Source organism: Hypomesus transpacificus, chromosome 19, assembly GCF_021917145.1.
Source record: "Hypomesus transpacificus isolate Combined female chromosome 19, fHypTra1, whole genome shotgun sequence".
In the NCBI taxonomy this organism is placed as follows: Eukaryota; Metazoa; Chordata; class Actinopteri; order Osmeriformes; family Osmeridae; genus Hypomesus; species Hypomesus transpacificus.
In genome coordinates this window covers 8,513,422-8,530,082 of record NC_061078.1, presented here as the reverse complement: position 1 = coordinate 8,530,082, position 16,661 = coordinate 8,513,422, and the positions used below count along the sequence as shown (strand labels likewise).

Sequence of the window (16,661 nt, the reverse complement as noted above, 5' to 3'; positions counted from 1 at the left end):
TCCGACTGTATGATAACTCCATCTCACATCACCCCCCTCCAGGCTACATTATCTACTACAGCACTGATGTGAACGCAGAGGTGCACGACTGGGTGATCGAGCCGGTGGTGGGGAACCGTCTGACCCACCAGATCCAGGAGCTTACGCTGGACACCACCTACTACTTCAAGATCCAGGCGCGGAACTCCAAGGGCATGGGCCCCATGTCGGAGGCGGTGCACTTCCGCACGCCCAAGAGTAAGTCTGCTGTACTCCGAGGAGGGGTAGGGAATAGTGACAATGCAGAAACTGTATGGGTGACCGTAGCCAGTAGTTTTATGACATTTTCTCTCTGTAGTTGAGTGTTAAAATGAATTTGCAAGTGAGAAACCTCCTCTCTGATTTGGGCAGCCTTTCTATAGACGCTTTTCTTGTCATAATACTACTTGGGGTGAACTCTCAGGGCTATCTCCTGTGACCTCCCTCCCGCTGATCTGGATCCTTCTCTCTCTCTATCTCTCCTGTTTCCTTCTGCTCCTCTACCACACCTCCTCTCTGCCTCTCCTCAGTGTTTGGTTCCACACTCTCTCCCCATCCATCCTCGCTCCAACCCTTCTCCCACTATCTCTCTCGCCTTCCTCTAACCAGTGTCCTTTGTATTTTCTTTCCCTCCTCCCTGGCTACTGTCTCCTTTGGCCTGTTTAGCTGAATCTTCTGACAAAATGGCTAATGACCAAGGTAAACCTCCCTCCCTCTTTCTTTCACTCTTACTTACTTCCGAATGGTGGCTATGGCAGTTCTTTTGTTATATTCTTACGTTTTTCTTTCCTCTGATCCCAAGTCCTCTGCGAGACAAATGTTGGGATGTTACATGCAAAACTCTTTTACAGGTATAGCGATGACAAACCAATGTCATAGAATGCATATGTAATGCATATGAAATATGTAGAAGCCTGACTGTCTGCTGAACGAACAGTCCCATGTTTCAAACACGCAAATGCTAAATACTAGAAATGTTACAAATGTAATATTACATTTACATTTTTCATGTGATAGCCATTCATTAGGACCAAGCGAATGTGTTTTAATGTCTGGTTTCCGTATATTAACTGTTACTCCAATTTTTAAATCTCCAATCTTGGTCCCTTGTAGTAAGGAACTGATGTGTATATCATCAATGCACAGCAAAGTTTGAAAACGCCAAAATTGTTCCTGTCTACTCCTTCTCAGCCTCTAATTTGCCAATAAAACCAGGCAGCAACCAACCACCTCCAAACCATGGCCCTGGTTCTCCAGTTGGTAATGTCCTCTCTTCTTAAGGTCTTTACTGTCAGCTCTAAGGTCTTGAACACAATAGGGAGATGTGTACAAGTGGAGTTTGTACAAATCTTGATATATACATACACACAGACACACACACAGACACCAGCTTTCCAGTGGTGTAGTAGGTTCACTGTGGCTCTTCTGTGTCTCTGTGTAGGTAACCCAGGGATGACCGGCAGTGGGGACAACCATATCTTGGTCATCGTCATCATCATCTCTGTTGGAGCGTTCACCATTATCGTGGTGGTGGTTGGGGCCTTCCTCTGCACACGGCGCACCACCTCACACCAGAAAAAGTGAGCACATGCTGCCATCACAAACGGCTCGCTTGATTCCTCAGATGAACATTTTCTTCCCTCTTTCTGTCTTTTTCATTACTCATTTCCATGACTTGTTTTCAATAAATGTTCTCTCCCTGACACATACTAACACACGTGACTGACTTTGACAACATTGTTTTCCCACCCCCTACAGAAAGCGGGCGGCGTCCAAGTCATCCAACGGCTCCCACAAGTACAAGGGCAACTCCAAGGACCTGAAGCCGCCTGACTTGTGGATCCACCACGAGAGGCTGGAGCTCAAACCTATGGACAAGTCACCAGAACCCAACCCGGTGATGACCGACACCCCCATTCCACGCACCTCCCAGGACATCACCCCAGCAGAGGCCAGCCTGGAGAAGCCCATGCTGCAGCAGAGACGCAACTCCTACCGTGGTGAGCCTCCCCAACACGGAGGGTCCAGCTTCAGAGGCTGGGAGGCCAACAGGCTAGGAGATTCACAGGCATGATTTGATGGGGTGTTACCATCAAGACAACAGGAAAACTGACCAACAAATTTACACCATCAAAAATAGTGGAGATAGTTTATAGACTTTTTTGACTCTTTAATGTGAAGAGTAATAACGTAGTAGTTCACTAATGTAAAAGTAAATGTAACAACAAATGGAAGTAGCAGAGGATTGAGTGATTTGTCTAAGTTGCTTATTTTAATGAACTGTGTGGTTTATTAGCCTAGTCATACATCGGTTCAGCCCAAATCTCATTCTCATGCCAAACATTCCTGCTTGTCATGCATTTCACTAACTGCTGGTGTTTCCCCCTCAACAACTGTGCTTCAAAAGGATTAACTGTAGTCACAAACTAATAGGACAACACCTTACTATTTTGTGATTGAATTACATCTTTAATAGCCTGAGAAGTCAAGGGAGATATGTGGGCACTTGTCTTTCTCTCATTGGATGGTTTCTGCCATGACTTCTAGGACACGAATCAGAGGACAGTATGTCTACGTTGTCAGGGCGACGGGGGATGAGGCCTAAAATGATGATGCCCTTTGATGCACAGCCCCCTCAGCGTAAGTGTGTGTGTGTGTGTGCACGAGCAAGCAAGCATGTTAGTGAGAGAGCCTGTGTTTGTGTGTTTGAGAGACAAGGTTGGTTTCTCTTACAGGTCAACACTAAAGAGTGAATACAATATCCACAAAGATTTTACTTCTACGAAGAAGCACATGAATTGCTAGTACTCACGGTTATGTAAACAAAAGCCTGGCCTTGACATGCATGAGTCTGATGCCTGCATGAATGGATGGCCTGAATGGATATGTCCTCCTTAAACTTGCAGGATTAATAAAGTGCTGTTGGGGAACTCAATATCAGTGTTTAAGTAGCGACATTCACTCATTTGAAGTGTGAAATTACTTTATGTTTTTGGCATTTTTGCCAGGATAAGACCAAAGTATTTTCTTTTATGGAAGTCTTAAGGCAGTACATTTTAGTAGAGTTGTTCTTTTGTAATCTAATTATTTGAGTTAATGACTTTGGAAAGCCTTAGATACAATATCTGATATGTGCATATCAGTGCAATTAAAGATCATTCATTCAGAAGCCTTCCGTCGGTGTGGCTGGTTAAACGTCTTGTCCTGTGTGTGTGTGTGTCAATTCACAGCCGTGATTAGCGCTCACCCTATCCATTCCCTTGATAACCATCACCACCATTATCACACGGGCAGCCTGGCATCCCCGACGCGCAGCTACCTCCAACACCAACAGAGCAGTGCCCACCTGCGCCCGCACGCATGTGCCACGCCCATCTCCTATCTAGACAGGGTGGACTCCACAGGTGAGACGCTCACCCGCAGGATGGCTGGGCAGATGACAGGACAAGGCCCATCTGCCGAGCCCACCTGTTAACAACTCATTCTGCTCCGGTCTCTGCCTTCATTCATTCATTCACGACTTCATTCATTTCTTCACTCACTCATTTTAGTCAGTCTTGTTTGTAGAAAAGTTGCGGAAAGGATTTGTTGTGGACAACCCTTGCTTCCTTCCTCCATTTTCATGTACAGTGCCCTCCAAAAGTATTGGAACAGTGAGGCGAATTCCTTTATTTTTGCTGTAGACTGAAAACATTTGGGCTTGACATCAAATAATGAACGTGAGACCAGAGATCAACGTTTCAGCTTTTATTTCCAGGTATTTACATCAGGATCTGATGCACAACTAAGAAAATATCACATTTTGTTTGAATCCACCCATTTGTCATGTGAGCAAAAGTATTGGAACAGATATACTTAAAACATATTTAAGTGAATAAGACTTAATATTTAGTTGCAAATCCTTTGCTTTCAATAACTGCAGCAAGTCTGTGACCCATTGACGTCACCAAACTTTTGCATTCTTCCTTTTTGATGCTTTCCCAGGCTTTCACTGCAGCCTCTTTCAGTTGTTGTTTGTTTTGTGGGGTTCCTCCCTTCAGTCTCCTCTTAAGCAGGTAAAATGCATGCTCTATAGGGTTTAAGTCTGGAGATTGACTTGGCCAGTCTAATACCTTCCATTTCTTGCCCCTGATGAACTCCTTTGTTGTTTTGGCAGTGTGTTTTGGGTCGTTATCTTGCTGCATGATGAAGGCTCTGCCAATCAGTTTGGTTGCATCTTTCCTTAAATTGGCAGACAAAATGTTTCTGTAGACTTCCGAGTTCATTTTGCTGCTGCCATCATGTGTTACATCCTCAATGAAGATTAATGAGCCCGTCCTAGAAGAAGCCATGCAAGCCCAAGCCATGACATTACCTCCACCGTGTTTCACAGATGAGCTTGTGTGTTTGGGATCATGAGCAGTTCCTTTCTTTCTCCAAACTTTAGCCTTTCCATCACTTTGGTAAAAGTTAATCTTTGTCTCATCAGTCCATAAAACTTTGTCCCAGAATTTTTGAGGTTCATCTCTGTACTTTTTGGCAAATTCCAGCCTGGCCTTCCTATTCTTCTTGCTAATGAGTGGTTTGCATCTTCTGGTGTAGCCCTTGTACTTTTGTTCATGAAGTCTTCTGCGAACAGTAGATAGTGATTCCTTCACTCCTGCCATCTGGAGGTTGTTGCTGATCTCACTAACAGTTGTTTTAGGGTCTTTCTTTACAGCTCTCACAATGTTTCTGTCATCAACTGCTGATGTTTTCCTTGGTCTACCTGTTCGACGTCTGTTACTTAGTACACCAGTAGTTTTTTTCTTCTTCAGGACATTCCAAATGGTTGTACTGGCTATGGCCAATGTTTCTGCAATGGCTCTGATTGATTTTCCATCTTCTCTAAGACTCACAATTGCTTGTTTTTCACCCAAAGACAGCGCTCCGGTTTTCATGTTGTTTTCACCTCTGAATACAGTCTGCATAGACAAAACCTATCTTACCCAATCTGAACCTGAGTGTAGACATTCAGTGGTATTTATTGATTGAATAATGTATGTAATAGGACACACCTGGGCAACAAAACACACCTGTCAGTCATATGTTCCAATACTTTTGCTCACGTGACAAATGGGTGGGTTCGAACAAAAAGGTGATATTTTCTAATTTGTGCATCAGATCCTGATGTAAATACCTGGAAATAAAAGCTGAAACGTTGATCTCTGGTTTCACATTCATCGTTTGATGTCAAGCCCAAATGTTTTCAGTCTACAGCAAAAATAAAGGAATTGGCCTCACTGTTCCAATACTTTTGGAGGGCACTGTATATATGTTTCAGCTCCTCTAACCTGTAGTTTCTTCCAGCTTATTTCTGTTTTGTGTGTCCTTATCCACTCACTGTCCTCTTAAAGTGCTCTCTTAGAGGAAATGAAATGTGCAATGCTGCACGCTCCCCGGGATTAAAGATAGTGAGTGTGTGAGGACTCAAATGAATGCAGTCTCTGTAGTTTGATTTTAGTTTGATTTCCCCCTCCTACCACATTCTGACTGTTGGCATGAAGTTGGTACTGCTTACCAACACAAAAAAATGGTTATTGAAGAGACTGACTCTGTCATATGTTATGTACATCCAATACATATAATGGATGTTAACCCTTGTTTCCACCTTTGTGAATATGAACAAAAATGGTTTGGCAGAAGAAATATGAAGGATGTTACAAGTCTATCCAAGTTTATTCAAATCCGAAAGGATTCAAACAGGCTTCGGTTATCACATCCATTTGTCTCACCCCCCTCCCTCCCTCCGTCCTCTCCCCGTCCTCCTCCTCCTCTCCTCCCCTCCAGAGTCAGTCAGGAACACCCCGAGCGTGGAGCCCGTTATTACCTCATCACAGCCATCCTGCGCGTCCGAGCACGCCGACCCGGACAGCAGCTACCACGGCTCCACTGCCACCGATGAGGAGCCTAGCTTTGCCAGCAACCTGCCCACGGCCCACGTGCGCCCCACACACCCGCTCAAAAGCTTTGCCGTGCCTGCCATCCCCGCCATCACCTTTGAGTCGCCTGCCCTGCCCAGCACACCACTGCTCGCCCAGGCTGGTGAGGAGCACATACCAGTCAGGGACTCAGTTCCACAGACGCTAGCTCAAACTGCTAGCTACGATGTATCCAAGTTAGTCAAAGGTAGAAGACTGGAATCTTGTAAGTGATAAAGGTCCTCATTCTGACTGTGTGGTTTTTGCAGGGCCCTCCTCTCACCCCCACGTGGTGAAGACGGCCTCCATTGGCACACTGGGTAGAACACGCAACCCCATGCCAGTCACGGTTCCCAGTGCCCCAGATGTGCCAGAGACCAGCAAGATGTTGGAAGACGTTGACAGTGTGAGTATAGCACCTTTTATAGTCTTCACTAGATTTGAAGTAGCTTTATCAGGAACTGTGTCAAGGTATTTGTCACAAACATGTAGGAACTTGCAAATATTCACTTAAACAGTTGAAGTTAGTTATATTAAAGACAATTAATTTCATTCACATTTCATGCACATGCCATATATTCCTTTGTAAACACTTAAATGCTTCAGTTATTGAATTTTAAACTCATTCTTGTCTCCTTTCTCTCTTCATTCTTTTTCAACTTGTTGCCTCATTCTCTCACCATTTTATGTTGGTGTTGTTGGCTGCTTTGGAAATAATTTGATTGAAATCCCTTTAATGGCTTGATTAATTAATTAACCTCTTTAAACCTCATCATTTGAATGATTTTGGGCACTGTTTTCCCTAATCCATGTCTGGCTACTGAATGTGTTGACATTGGCTTCATTTGTTTTATGTGTCCTTTGGTTACCGCTTTTGTTCTTGCAACGCAGTGTCATTGACCTTCCCTTAACGCCCCCCCCCCCCCCATCATCCCATCTTGTGTCACCTCTTGGCCATGTTTCTAAGAACCACCCTAACTGACCCTAACCCTGTCCTCTCCTCCCCCAGGTGCTTGCCTCCCTTGCCCCTTGCCCCTCCCCCGCCCCCCGCAGTAACCCTGTTCCTCTCCCCCAGAGCTACGAACCCGATGAGCTGACGGAGGAGATGGCCCACCTAGAGGGCTTGATGAAGGACCTGAATGCCATAACCACAACCTAAACACACATACACCTGCACACACACAGCTGCAACACAGGCAGACAAACATTGCACACACCCTGATGAACACACTAAATGAATATAAGTTACATGCACACAGGCAGAAGAAATACACACTCACGTAAATCCCCTCGGCATTCTGGGAGCCAGAAGCCCACGGACAAAAAATGGCTGACGCTCATGGTTCTCACACCCCTTGCAGAGAAACATTAAAAAAATACTCCTGACTAAACCTTTCAAACTTTGCCTCACCTTGCTCAGTCTCAGGAAGGAGATGGCCATTTTAAGAGGAAAAAAACAAGATGCTTCAACCTTTTTATGAAGTAACATTCTCAGAGACGATAATCTAACATTGGTCGCTTTCAGCTGGATGATTGTGAATTTTTCTCAGCAAAAAAATGAAAAGGTTTGTGTTGCCGTAGTTTTTACGGCAATTATTATTATCTTTCTTTTTTTCCCAAGACAAAAGGAAAACTCCAAAATATGCCGGTATTGATGTTGGTGCTCGTAAGGCACAGTCTACACACAGTGTTTGTTTGATTAGTGTCATTTCTTTGTGCATTTCCGTATCTATTGCCCTGTTTCAGTGAAGTGAACATTGGATAACAGTCCTCTCTCTGTCTCCATAAAACGGTCATTTTTATAGCTATCATTTTGATCCAATTATGTCTTTCTCTCCCCGTGCTCTGTCATATATTGTGCCATGTCTTTAATTATTTTTCTAATATGTCTTATGTATAATAATTTTTTACATGCATATCCTAGTAGATATGTACACATGTTGTTTTTTTAACTGCATAATTTTGTCTATTCCTTTTGGTTTCATTGTTATTTGGGATGAGTGACAAATGAACTCTCAAAGCTCTTTTTCAATATCAACAAGGAAGATGCCTTGTGCGTGGCTACAGTACATTTGAATGAATTCTTGCATTCTTCTCTGGCATTCTGTTGTACATTAAACTGTTCAGTCTGTTTATTTTTTGTGGGAGCTCTGTTTAAAAAGCCTTACTGCTGTGTTCAGGCGTCGACTTGGTCCTCCTGCGAAGTTGTTTGAGTTACACTGTGACAATTCTGCCGAGTCCCCTCCTACAAACCAGTTTTGCCTGTGTGAGGCTTGTAGCTTGGTGCTGATTTTTCACCTGTTTGTTGGATATTAAATCCTAGCAGCATATGTACTGGCCACTCGGCTAGTCGATTTCTCACTCCAAACCTCACATTCTACCCAGTTGACCATTCATGGCAGTTGAATCCTGATAAATTGTCTGATATTCTATGAAATGTGTGTCTTGTTTTCAAGAGAGCCAATATTTGGTCGAAGAGGTTTTCTTTGTTAAATGAGGTTTTATCAATAATGGATAAGTGGTTTAACATTACCTGAGGTCTCTTTCAGACACTACATGCTGTATAGGCTCTTTTTAAATGTTACATACAAAGATGTTGGCCTTTTGAATAGAACTCCCTGAATCCGTTTTTTTTTTACTTGTAGTTTGTTTTGTATGAAGAAAGAGAGAAACGTGTTCTTTACACAATTACAATGTAAAAAGAAAAAAATTAAAATATGTTGATGTAAGAAACTAGTTTTTCATCTACCCTCTTACCCAAAGAAATTTGTCATTGCAATCATAGTTGTTTGCTCTACTTTTGTGAATACCATGTTTCTCATAATGTACATCCTCATGAATGTCAATATAACTGTAAGAGATTTTAAACTATGGATTCAAAAGGAACAAGAAAAATGTTGGGCAAAGAGGAGAAAATGACCAGGACTATTCATTGGGAAATAACCTATTAAGTTGTAGACAGTCAAACCTGTATTGCACTTTTTCAATTTTTGGAAAAATACATTTCTTACATATTTTGTGTTTTAAATAGAAAGCTATGTTTGTGTAACGTAGTGTCCTAGGTTAGCAGCAGGCAGCTCGTCTTGTTTTTATGTTCATTTTGCTTCTGAGATAATATGAATTTGAGCGGCGGGGGTTTTACTGTGCTGCTGATGAGGAATTCTGTTGTTGCTTGTTTCTGTACAGAGATCTCTTTTTGCTTTCTGTAGAAAATTCTGTGGCTTTTTAAAAAAAATCTAAAAAGTTTGGAAAAAAATAAGATCTTTTTTTTTATTTTTTATTGGTGCTCCTATACTTTGTGTATACAAACTATTATTAATACTAACAAAGTTCATGTTTCTACTTGTCTGTTTTGTCATGGAATGTATTTTTATAGTTTTGTAGAAGAAGTCCATATACAACACTGACATACATTTTATGAACCAATCTTCAAATCATCCAAATAACTAGTAAGCTAGTTCTTAGGGTTAGAAACTAGTATCTCAGTGCTTACAAAAGGTGGGTTTAATACACATGAACTTCCCAGTTACTCAAGTAGATTGGCACCCGTTCCCCAAATTAAATTCCTAATAATATGTATCCCTGTGTTTTTGGAAACTAATTTTATAACACTATTACATGTATCTATTTATCATAACAAAAACCATTATAGGGAAATACATTTATCTTCCAAAAACAGTGGGATACAGATTCTTAGAACTTAATTTGGGGTGGCTTTTTTCTTTTTCATGAGGCCATCTGCTGCTGTCAAAACATACTATTTGTCATTAGTATTGAAGGATTCATACATACTGTTTTCCATCATTTCTAAAGCAGTACATTTATTACCATAGTAACCGTAAATATTCCCAGTCTTACTGCTATTTTTTAGCTCCTGCTCTACTAAGCAAAGACGTTTGATATCAATCCATTAATCCTCCATCTAATTTGGTGCACAGTACAGCATCAATTTGTGACTTATATTCATAGAAATTCATGTTTATTAAAGCCCTACAGACTTATGATTTAAACTGTTGTCATGTCTGGGCCTACTTTGAGGCACCAGGCACCATAGGCATCTAACACAGTCGTCTTCAACCCTGCTCCAACACACCTGGGGGTCCCTGAGGACCAGGGTTGAAGACCACTGGAAATGCAATTAAAAAATAATGCCAACATTTGCTAGGAATTGATGCATTAAAAAAAATTCCGCCCAACTTCACGTCAAAATGTTTCAACAACAGTATCCCAACGATTAACTTCACAATATATAGCTGCCCGCCGCTTGCTCTATAGCCTACTGCCTGGATTTTAAAAACTCCTTACAAATAAGGTAGGGTAACTGGCCAGTTAATGCAACCCTTGTCCCGGGCAGCAACCTATGTCTATGGCTGTGATATTTCACCCACAGATGGCGCTCAACGTCTTAACGAACCATTTTGTCAACTTCTGATGACGCATAAATATAATAAACATGTCTGCCAGTTCAGAGAGAAATCCATCTTCGTTCTCTGGAGTCGATGATCAAGGCCCGCTTTCCGAAATGGGAGATGGTGACAGTGATGACGGAGAGGACATTTTTATTTGCAATGTGAGTGACAACGAGACTTAATTCAATTGCTCTTGAAGCGTGCTAGGCTTGCACACCATGTTAGTATTAGCAAGATACTGTAACAACATTATTGCTGGTGGCTAATTGCTTAGCATAGCTAGCTTAAGCCTCTGTCTTAAATAACCTATTCTTAGAAATGTGTATTTGTTTTAGTTAATAATACACAAACTGCACAGGTGTTCGCATCACGAACATTTTGATTTTTCACCATGTCATTTCCTATTATATGTCATTAGAAGCAACCACCGCTTAGTTAGCTACCAAAACGTAAGCTAACACACTTGGCCAGCAGCATCTCCATCTAGCTAAGTAAGTACCAAGTCAGTTGATAGCCTTAACATCTATAGTAGTTTTGAAATGCATTACACCAAGGCTATTGGGCTTGGATTCTGGTAGCGACCTTACTTCACTGATAACCCAAACTCAGAGCCGCAATTCCACTTACTGAAACCGAGGTAGGCTACGTGTTTCAGGTCCTACTCAAGAAAGTAACCACACGAAACGTTTGTCTTGAATTGTTGGATAATTTTATCAATCTATTAGGTCCATTGCACAACTACCAAATGCCCTGATTTGAGTAATCAATGTAACTTTTCTGCTGAAGACACGCACTCACTCAGGTTTATCTTAATCTTGGAGACAAAGGCACATCCACATGTATCGTCTTGTTCTGTAGAAAAACCCTATGGAATCAAGAATAGAGCCTCCTCGATCAAACATTGAGGAACCGCTGGATATTTTCAGTGGAGAGGACGACTGCACCACTGCTCTCAACTCCAGCACAATCACTAAATCCAATGGTGTCCACTCTGATGATGAGAATGATCTCTTTGCAGGCAAGCTATGTTTTTGTTTTGACACATGCTATACACTTTAGCTCTTCAACTCTTGGAAATTTGATTCCATTATTTTACACCTCCACTATTGGGCTATACAAATATTATATACACACATTAACTTGGAGTCATTGTATCCCCAAAGCTCTGTTTTTGGCTGAACAGTGCGAGATCTGCCCTTTTCCTTTCTATAGAGGCCTCAGTGGAGCTCAGCATGGAGCACCCCAGTAACAATACAAGGAAAGACCTGTCCAAGCCCTCTGCAGCTCCGCCTGTGTCCTCGGTTTCCTCCAGCACACTAGCAACACACTCCAATGCCATGGAGCAGGTAAGATGGGTAAAGAAATTGTCCTATGAGTTTGTTACAGTGCACTTGTTAAGGCATTTGTGTGTTAGTTTCAACTTTGCATCAAATGTTTAGGTAGGCGCCAGTAAACCATGTTAATTTAGTCCTTAAATACACATCAGTACAGTAAAATTGTAAACATGTGAGCTCTGATCGGTTGTATTTTATGCAGCTGGAAGAGGAAGAGGCTATTGACAGCTTTGACGTGGACATTGCTGTCACCAACCCAGAGAAAGTTGGTGAGTGTCGCTCAATGACATCCAGTGTACATCACCATTCACATTCATAATAGTGTGCATGTAATGAAGGCAAGTCTTCCTTTTAAAGCCGTGCTCAGGTGTGTTTAGGATCCCAATGTTTGAGGAGCAGGCAGCAGTAAAAGTCAAAACATCACACTTACTAGTTATATAGTGGTGAAAACTATATGGTGGACAATGTTTTTGCCATGTCTGTCTGAGGACTCTGACTCTGTAATTTGACTGTGGTTTGTCCTTGTAGGAGATGGCATGAATGCATACATGGCCTACAAAGTATCCACTCGGGTATGTCGACGCTACAGTATTGAATCCCAGCTTTACATATTATTTGTGCCATATTCCTTGTGTAGAGGATTGTACTTTCTCCAGGCTTTTCCTAACAATGTTTTAGAGAAGTGTACTCCAGGCTTTTCCTAACAATGTTTTAGAGAAGTGTCATCTTTCTTTCTTCCCTTCTCTGAGTTTGTGGTTATTTCTCTTGCTCTCTCCCTCTCTCCCCCTCTATCTCTTTCTCCCCCTATATCTATCTCTGCCTCAGACATCACTACCGATGTTCAGGAGCAGGGCTTTCTCAGTAAGAAGGCGTTTCAGTGACTTCCTGGGTTTGTATGAGAAGCTCTCGGCGAAGCAGTCACTGAATGGTTGCATTATCCCACCCCCCCCAGAGAAGAGTGTTGTAGGTGTGTTCATCACTTCTTGGCAATGTGAACAAAACATTTTATAATCAACCTTGTTTATATAATTATGTGGAATGTGAGTCTGTGTTGCAACATATGTTTCTTTAACTGCACAGGGATGACCAAAGTGAAGGTGGGCAAGGAGGACCCATCTTCTGCAGAGTTTGTTGAGAGGAGAAGAGCGGCCTTAGAGAGGTGAGGTCTTGTGGCATTAACAGGTCCAACGACAGATGTTATTGAAAATTGTTTTGGATTCCAATAACCATTTATAATTGTGTAGTGTCTTTGACAAGAAATTGGTACTTGGATTACTCTTAAACTGTGGTAAAAATCTGTAGCATTCATTCAACAGTGTCTTAAGTCATGAAATATGACTCAACGACTGGTTGTCGTGTGTGCATACAGGTACCTCCAGAGAGTGGTCTCTCATCCGTCCCTGTTACAAGACCCCGATGTCCGTGAGTTCCTGGAGAGAGATGAGGTATGGTGCTCCACTTTCTTACAAACTGAAAGAATATAAGCCTCTGTATTTTAGAGTTATATTTATAAAATGTGAGTTCAACAAAACATATGGTTATCTTTTAGTTCACAAGAGACCAAATATTTTGCAACATAATTAAGAATGAATTGCATTGCTCATATGAACGATCTTAAAGATAACCACAATTATTATAAACTGTTTCAGCCCCCTAATTTTTGTGTGTGTTTCAGCTGCCGAGAGCAGTGAGCACACAAGCTCTTAGTGGAGCTGGCTTTATGAAGATGATCAACAAGGCTTCAGATGCCATGAACAAGATGACTATCAAGATAAATGAGTCAGACACTGTAAGTCATTCTTTCAAATGTAGGTGGAATGGAACAGCTGACTTGCCTATGTTTGTTGTTGTTTTACAAATGATGCTTTGTTTCAGTGGTTTGAGGACAAACTCCAGGAAGTGGAGAATGAAGAGCAGCAGCTTAGGAAGCTCCATGCAGTGGTGGAGTCACTGGTCAACCACAGGAAGGGTGAGACTCAAACACATGAATTAACACACTGTTATTAGAGAATACCCTGACAGTTTAGCTGTAAACTTACTGTACACTATTGATATTTGTTTATATAAAACACCATCAAATCAATATTTACAATTTTAAGTAACCAGGACTATGGTATCAGATTTTAAAAAACAATTCCACAGTGAAATGACATTGGGCACAGTGCAAGCTCCTGTAGTTTACATTCATTTGGCAAATGACAAATAAAGTTTGTTAAATATTTCTCAATTAAATTTTTGGATATGGTCTTGTCAGAGCTGTGTGGAAACACTGCTGTGTTTGCCAAGAGCATGGCCATGCTGGGTAACTCTGAGGACCACACGGCTCTGTCCCGAGCCCTCTCCCAGCTGGCCGAGGTTGAGGACAAGATGGAGCAACTGCACCAGGAGCAGGCTTCCAGCGACTTTTTCATCTTTGCCGAGATGCTCGCCGACTACATACGCCTACTAGGAGCCGTCAGGGTACGCATTCACTATTTTGCACATCTGTTTAGAATTTAGGTAGGGCTACTGATGCCTCTCTTAGGAAGTAACAAGTTTGTGTTACCCCACCCCAAACACTAGCCCAACTTTACCAGCTGCAAGTTACTGAACTATAATGGCTAAACTGTAGCCTAGTCAAAGCAGTTTTAGGCAGTTAAAGCTTGTTTTCTTATGAATCAGTGACATGTCATAGTCTTCCCATGGTCTTTGATAAGTACATTAGTTTCTAAAGTGTCCACTTATGTACATGTAATGACTAGTGGACAGCATTAAGCAGCACTCCATCTGTGTGCCTAAAATGTGTTGACACTTTCAGTGTCGTGCAGCTAAATCTAACAGCTCGATGACAGTCATTGTGTTTTCCCACAGGGTTCTTTTGACCAGCGGATGAAGGTGTGGCAGCGCTGGCAAGACGCTCAGAGTACTTTGCAGAAGAAGAGGGAGGTGGAGGCCAAACTGTTGTGGGCCAACAAGCCTGACAGACTCCAGCAGGCTAAAGAGGAGATCACAGAGGTGAGTAGGGCCATGCTTGAAATAACAATTAAATCTAGTCTAAATGTGTTTTTATGACCTACCTGTGGAACTGTAGAACACACACAAATTATACTTCATATAAGTATAACTATGACTCTAAACTATAATCTGCCAGGCCAGGTTTAACACATATATTTTGTATTTCTTAGATGTCTTGACTCTGTGAAACAGTATTTAGTGCCATCTTAAAATGGCAGAAGTCTGGATGTTGCCTGTTAAGAAACAGGGAATCTGTCTTTGTCCTGCTATCTGCTCATTTAGAATTAAATGCCTGACAACTGCTTTTCTTTAAACCTCTAGAGCTTATCCCTTATTTCCCTTGTCTGTCCACAGTGGGAAGCAAGAGTTACTCAGTACGAGAGGGATTTTGACAGAATTGGCATCACCGTGCGCAAGGAAGTTGTCAGGTTTGAGGTATGGTGTATGTGTACTATATACTGAAACATTTTAAATAATTTTGACTGCTTGTTCTAATCTAAAAATGTATACCAACAGAAGGAGAAGTCGAAAGACTTCAAAAGCCAGATATTGAAATACTTGGAGTCTCTGTTACAGTCTCAGCAAAGGGTAATTTTAATGTTTTCTTGTTTTGTCTGACATTGTTTTGCATAAAAACTGTCTTATTGACATGTTCACTATTTGTTGCAGCTTATAAAGTTCTGGGAAGCATTCCTGCCTGAAGCTAAGGCAATTGCATGATAAAAGAGAAGAGAACAAGACCCCAACAGCCTTTGAACACTTTACCTCCTTATTGGGAACCGAGAAAAACTATTGCCACTGAGAAAGCTGCAGTCCATCCATGTATTTCAAACCTTTTGTGTTTTCTCTCTAGCTTGTCTATGTCTGCACAACATTAATATGAAATGTATTCACACCAATAGATTTGACTTTGCATATGTTCATAGTTACTTAATTTGTTTTGTCACATTTAGATAGAAAACATCATAGATTAATTTGGCAGTAAAGCTTGTTGGCGGTGGTCTCAGTGGTGTTTGATATTTCTTTTGTGTTCTTTGCTCAGACATCAAGTTAATTGATTTTGATTTGAGATGTTCCGGTACTTCCCTAGAATATTGTGTATTGTTTACAGTAGAAGATGCACTATTTCATAGCATTCCTATTGATTGTCCTACGGCTAATCATTTATGAAAGTTTCAGCATAGCTCAAATGGTCTAAATGTATTTGGAGTTTTGGAGAGGCTGCTCGTTGTAGGAAATACCACTTTGCAGGTGTACAGCCTTGAGATGGTTAAATGTTGGTATTAGCCTTGAAAATTATGTCAAAGTTGATATGGATTTCAAAATCAAATGTTATTCCTTGTGAGATCCAGTTTGGTCATTATGTACATGTTCATGTTTTGGGGTATAAGCAACCACTGTTGTATGAGTGAATTGTTGCTACAAATGTTCTATAACTAACTGCACCTGTGAACTCTGTCCTTAAAATGTATGTTTCAAAACCAATTTGTCTGAATGTGTACTTGAGACAAGTGTACATTCATTGTAAATTGGTATACCTTTCATGGCAATTTTGATAAAACTTTAAAAAGCATAGTGATCTTTATCCCTTAAGTTTGTTATTCGGCATTTATACAAGTCGTTTTCACATCTCGTCATTTTCTTCCGTAAAAACATGCTTTATTTTTGTAATTACTTGCATATTAAAATATTCCTGAAAGTGCTTTTAGATGGAAATAATAAATATGATTGATACAGAAACTGCTAGTTTTATTGTTGCCATGTCCCTTTGCTCTGAGCTTACTGATGGGTAAGAAGTAGTTAAAGCTGACAAATGTGTGGCAACCAGTGGCTATTGGGATTATATCCATTTGTCATACAATGGGGACTGTGTTCGGGGTCCATTTTCTCGCATAACCTACTATTGATTGAGATAAGTGGGAGGGGCTGGGCTACTTTGATTTGGGTCGATATATGATGCATTTTGT

At 41.3% G+C, this 16,661-nt stretch overlaps 2 protein-coding genes across 11 annotated transcripts in view; both read left to right on the top strand.

Annotated features, from left to right (window-relative positions):
* The window catches only part of neo1a (neogenin 1a), a 115,851-nt gene extending 107,761 nt beyond the window's left edge, over positions 1–8,090 (top strand). For 4 of the 10 annotated variants that reach the window (XM_047041234.1, XM_047041240.1, XM_047041238.1 and 1 more), the window contains exons 20-29: positions 43–237; positions 685–717; positions 1,210–1,278; positions 1,460–1,598; positions 1,777–2,018; positions 2,566–2,658; positions 3,249–3,422; positions 5,827–6,081; positions 6,227–6,363; positions 6,967–8,090. In XM_047041234.1, the coding sequence (XP_046897190.1) occupies positions 43–237; positions 685–717; positions 1,210–1,278; positions 1,460–1,598; positions 1,777–2,018; positions 2,566–2,658; positions 3,249–3,422; positions 5,827–6,081; positions 6,227–6,363; positions 6,967–7,116 (1,487 nt within the window). In that variant the 3' untranslated portion in view covers positions 7,117–8,090. Of the gene's footprint in view, positions 1–42; positions 238–684; positions 718–1,209; positions 1,279–1,459; positions 1,599–1,776; positions 2,019–2,565; positions 2,659–3,248; positions 3,423–5,826; positions 6,082–6,226; positions 6,364–6,848 lie in introns of all 10 variants that reach the window. The other 6 variants (XM_047041242.1, XM_047041239.1, XM_047041237.1 and 3 more) reach the window with 4 other exon arrangements.
* A 2,295-nt stretch (positions 8,091–10,385) lies between these two features.
* On the top strand, positions 10,386–16,434 carry LOC124482209 (sorting nexin-1-like). Its single transcript, XM_047042651.1, has 15 exons — positions 10,386–10,527; positions 11,225–11,384; positions 11,579–11,712; positions 11,903–11,969; positions 12,229–12,272; positions 12,526–12,667; positions 12,781–12,859; positions 13,070–13,145; positions 13,376–13,489; positions 13,576–13,669; positions 13,955–14,160; positions 14,551–14,694; positions 15,049–15,129; positions 15,211–15,282; positions 15,364–16,434. The coding sequence occupies exons 1-15, from the start codon at positions 10,411–10,413 to the stop codon at positions 15,412–15,414; spliced, it is 1,581 nt and encodes a 526-aa protein (XP_046898607.1). The 5' UTR covers positions 10,386–10,410; the 3' UTR covers positions 15,415–16,434.
* The last annotated feature ends 227 nt before the right edge of the window (positions 16,435–16,661 follow it).

Coding starts and splice junctions, on each gene's coding strand:
- LOC124482209 (XM_047042651.1), top strand. CDS start 10,411: ATGTCTGCCAGTTCAGAGAGAAATCCATCTTCGTTCTCTGGAGTCGAT. Junction 12,668..12,780: donor CCCAGAGAAGAGTGTTGTAG/GTGTGTTCATCA, acceptor TTAACTGCACAG/GGATGACCAAAGTGAAGGTG. Junction 13,146..13,375: donor AGTTCCTGGAGAGAGATGAG/GTATGGTGCTCC, acceptor TGTGTGTTTCAG/CTGCCGAGAGCAGTGAGCAC.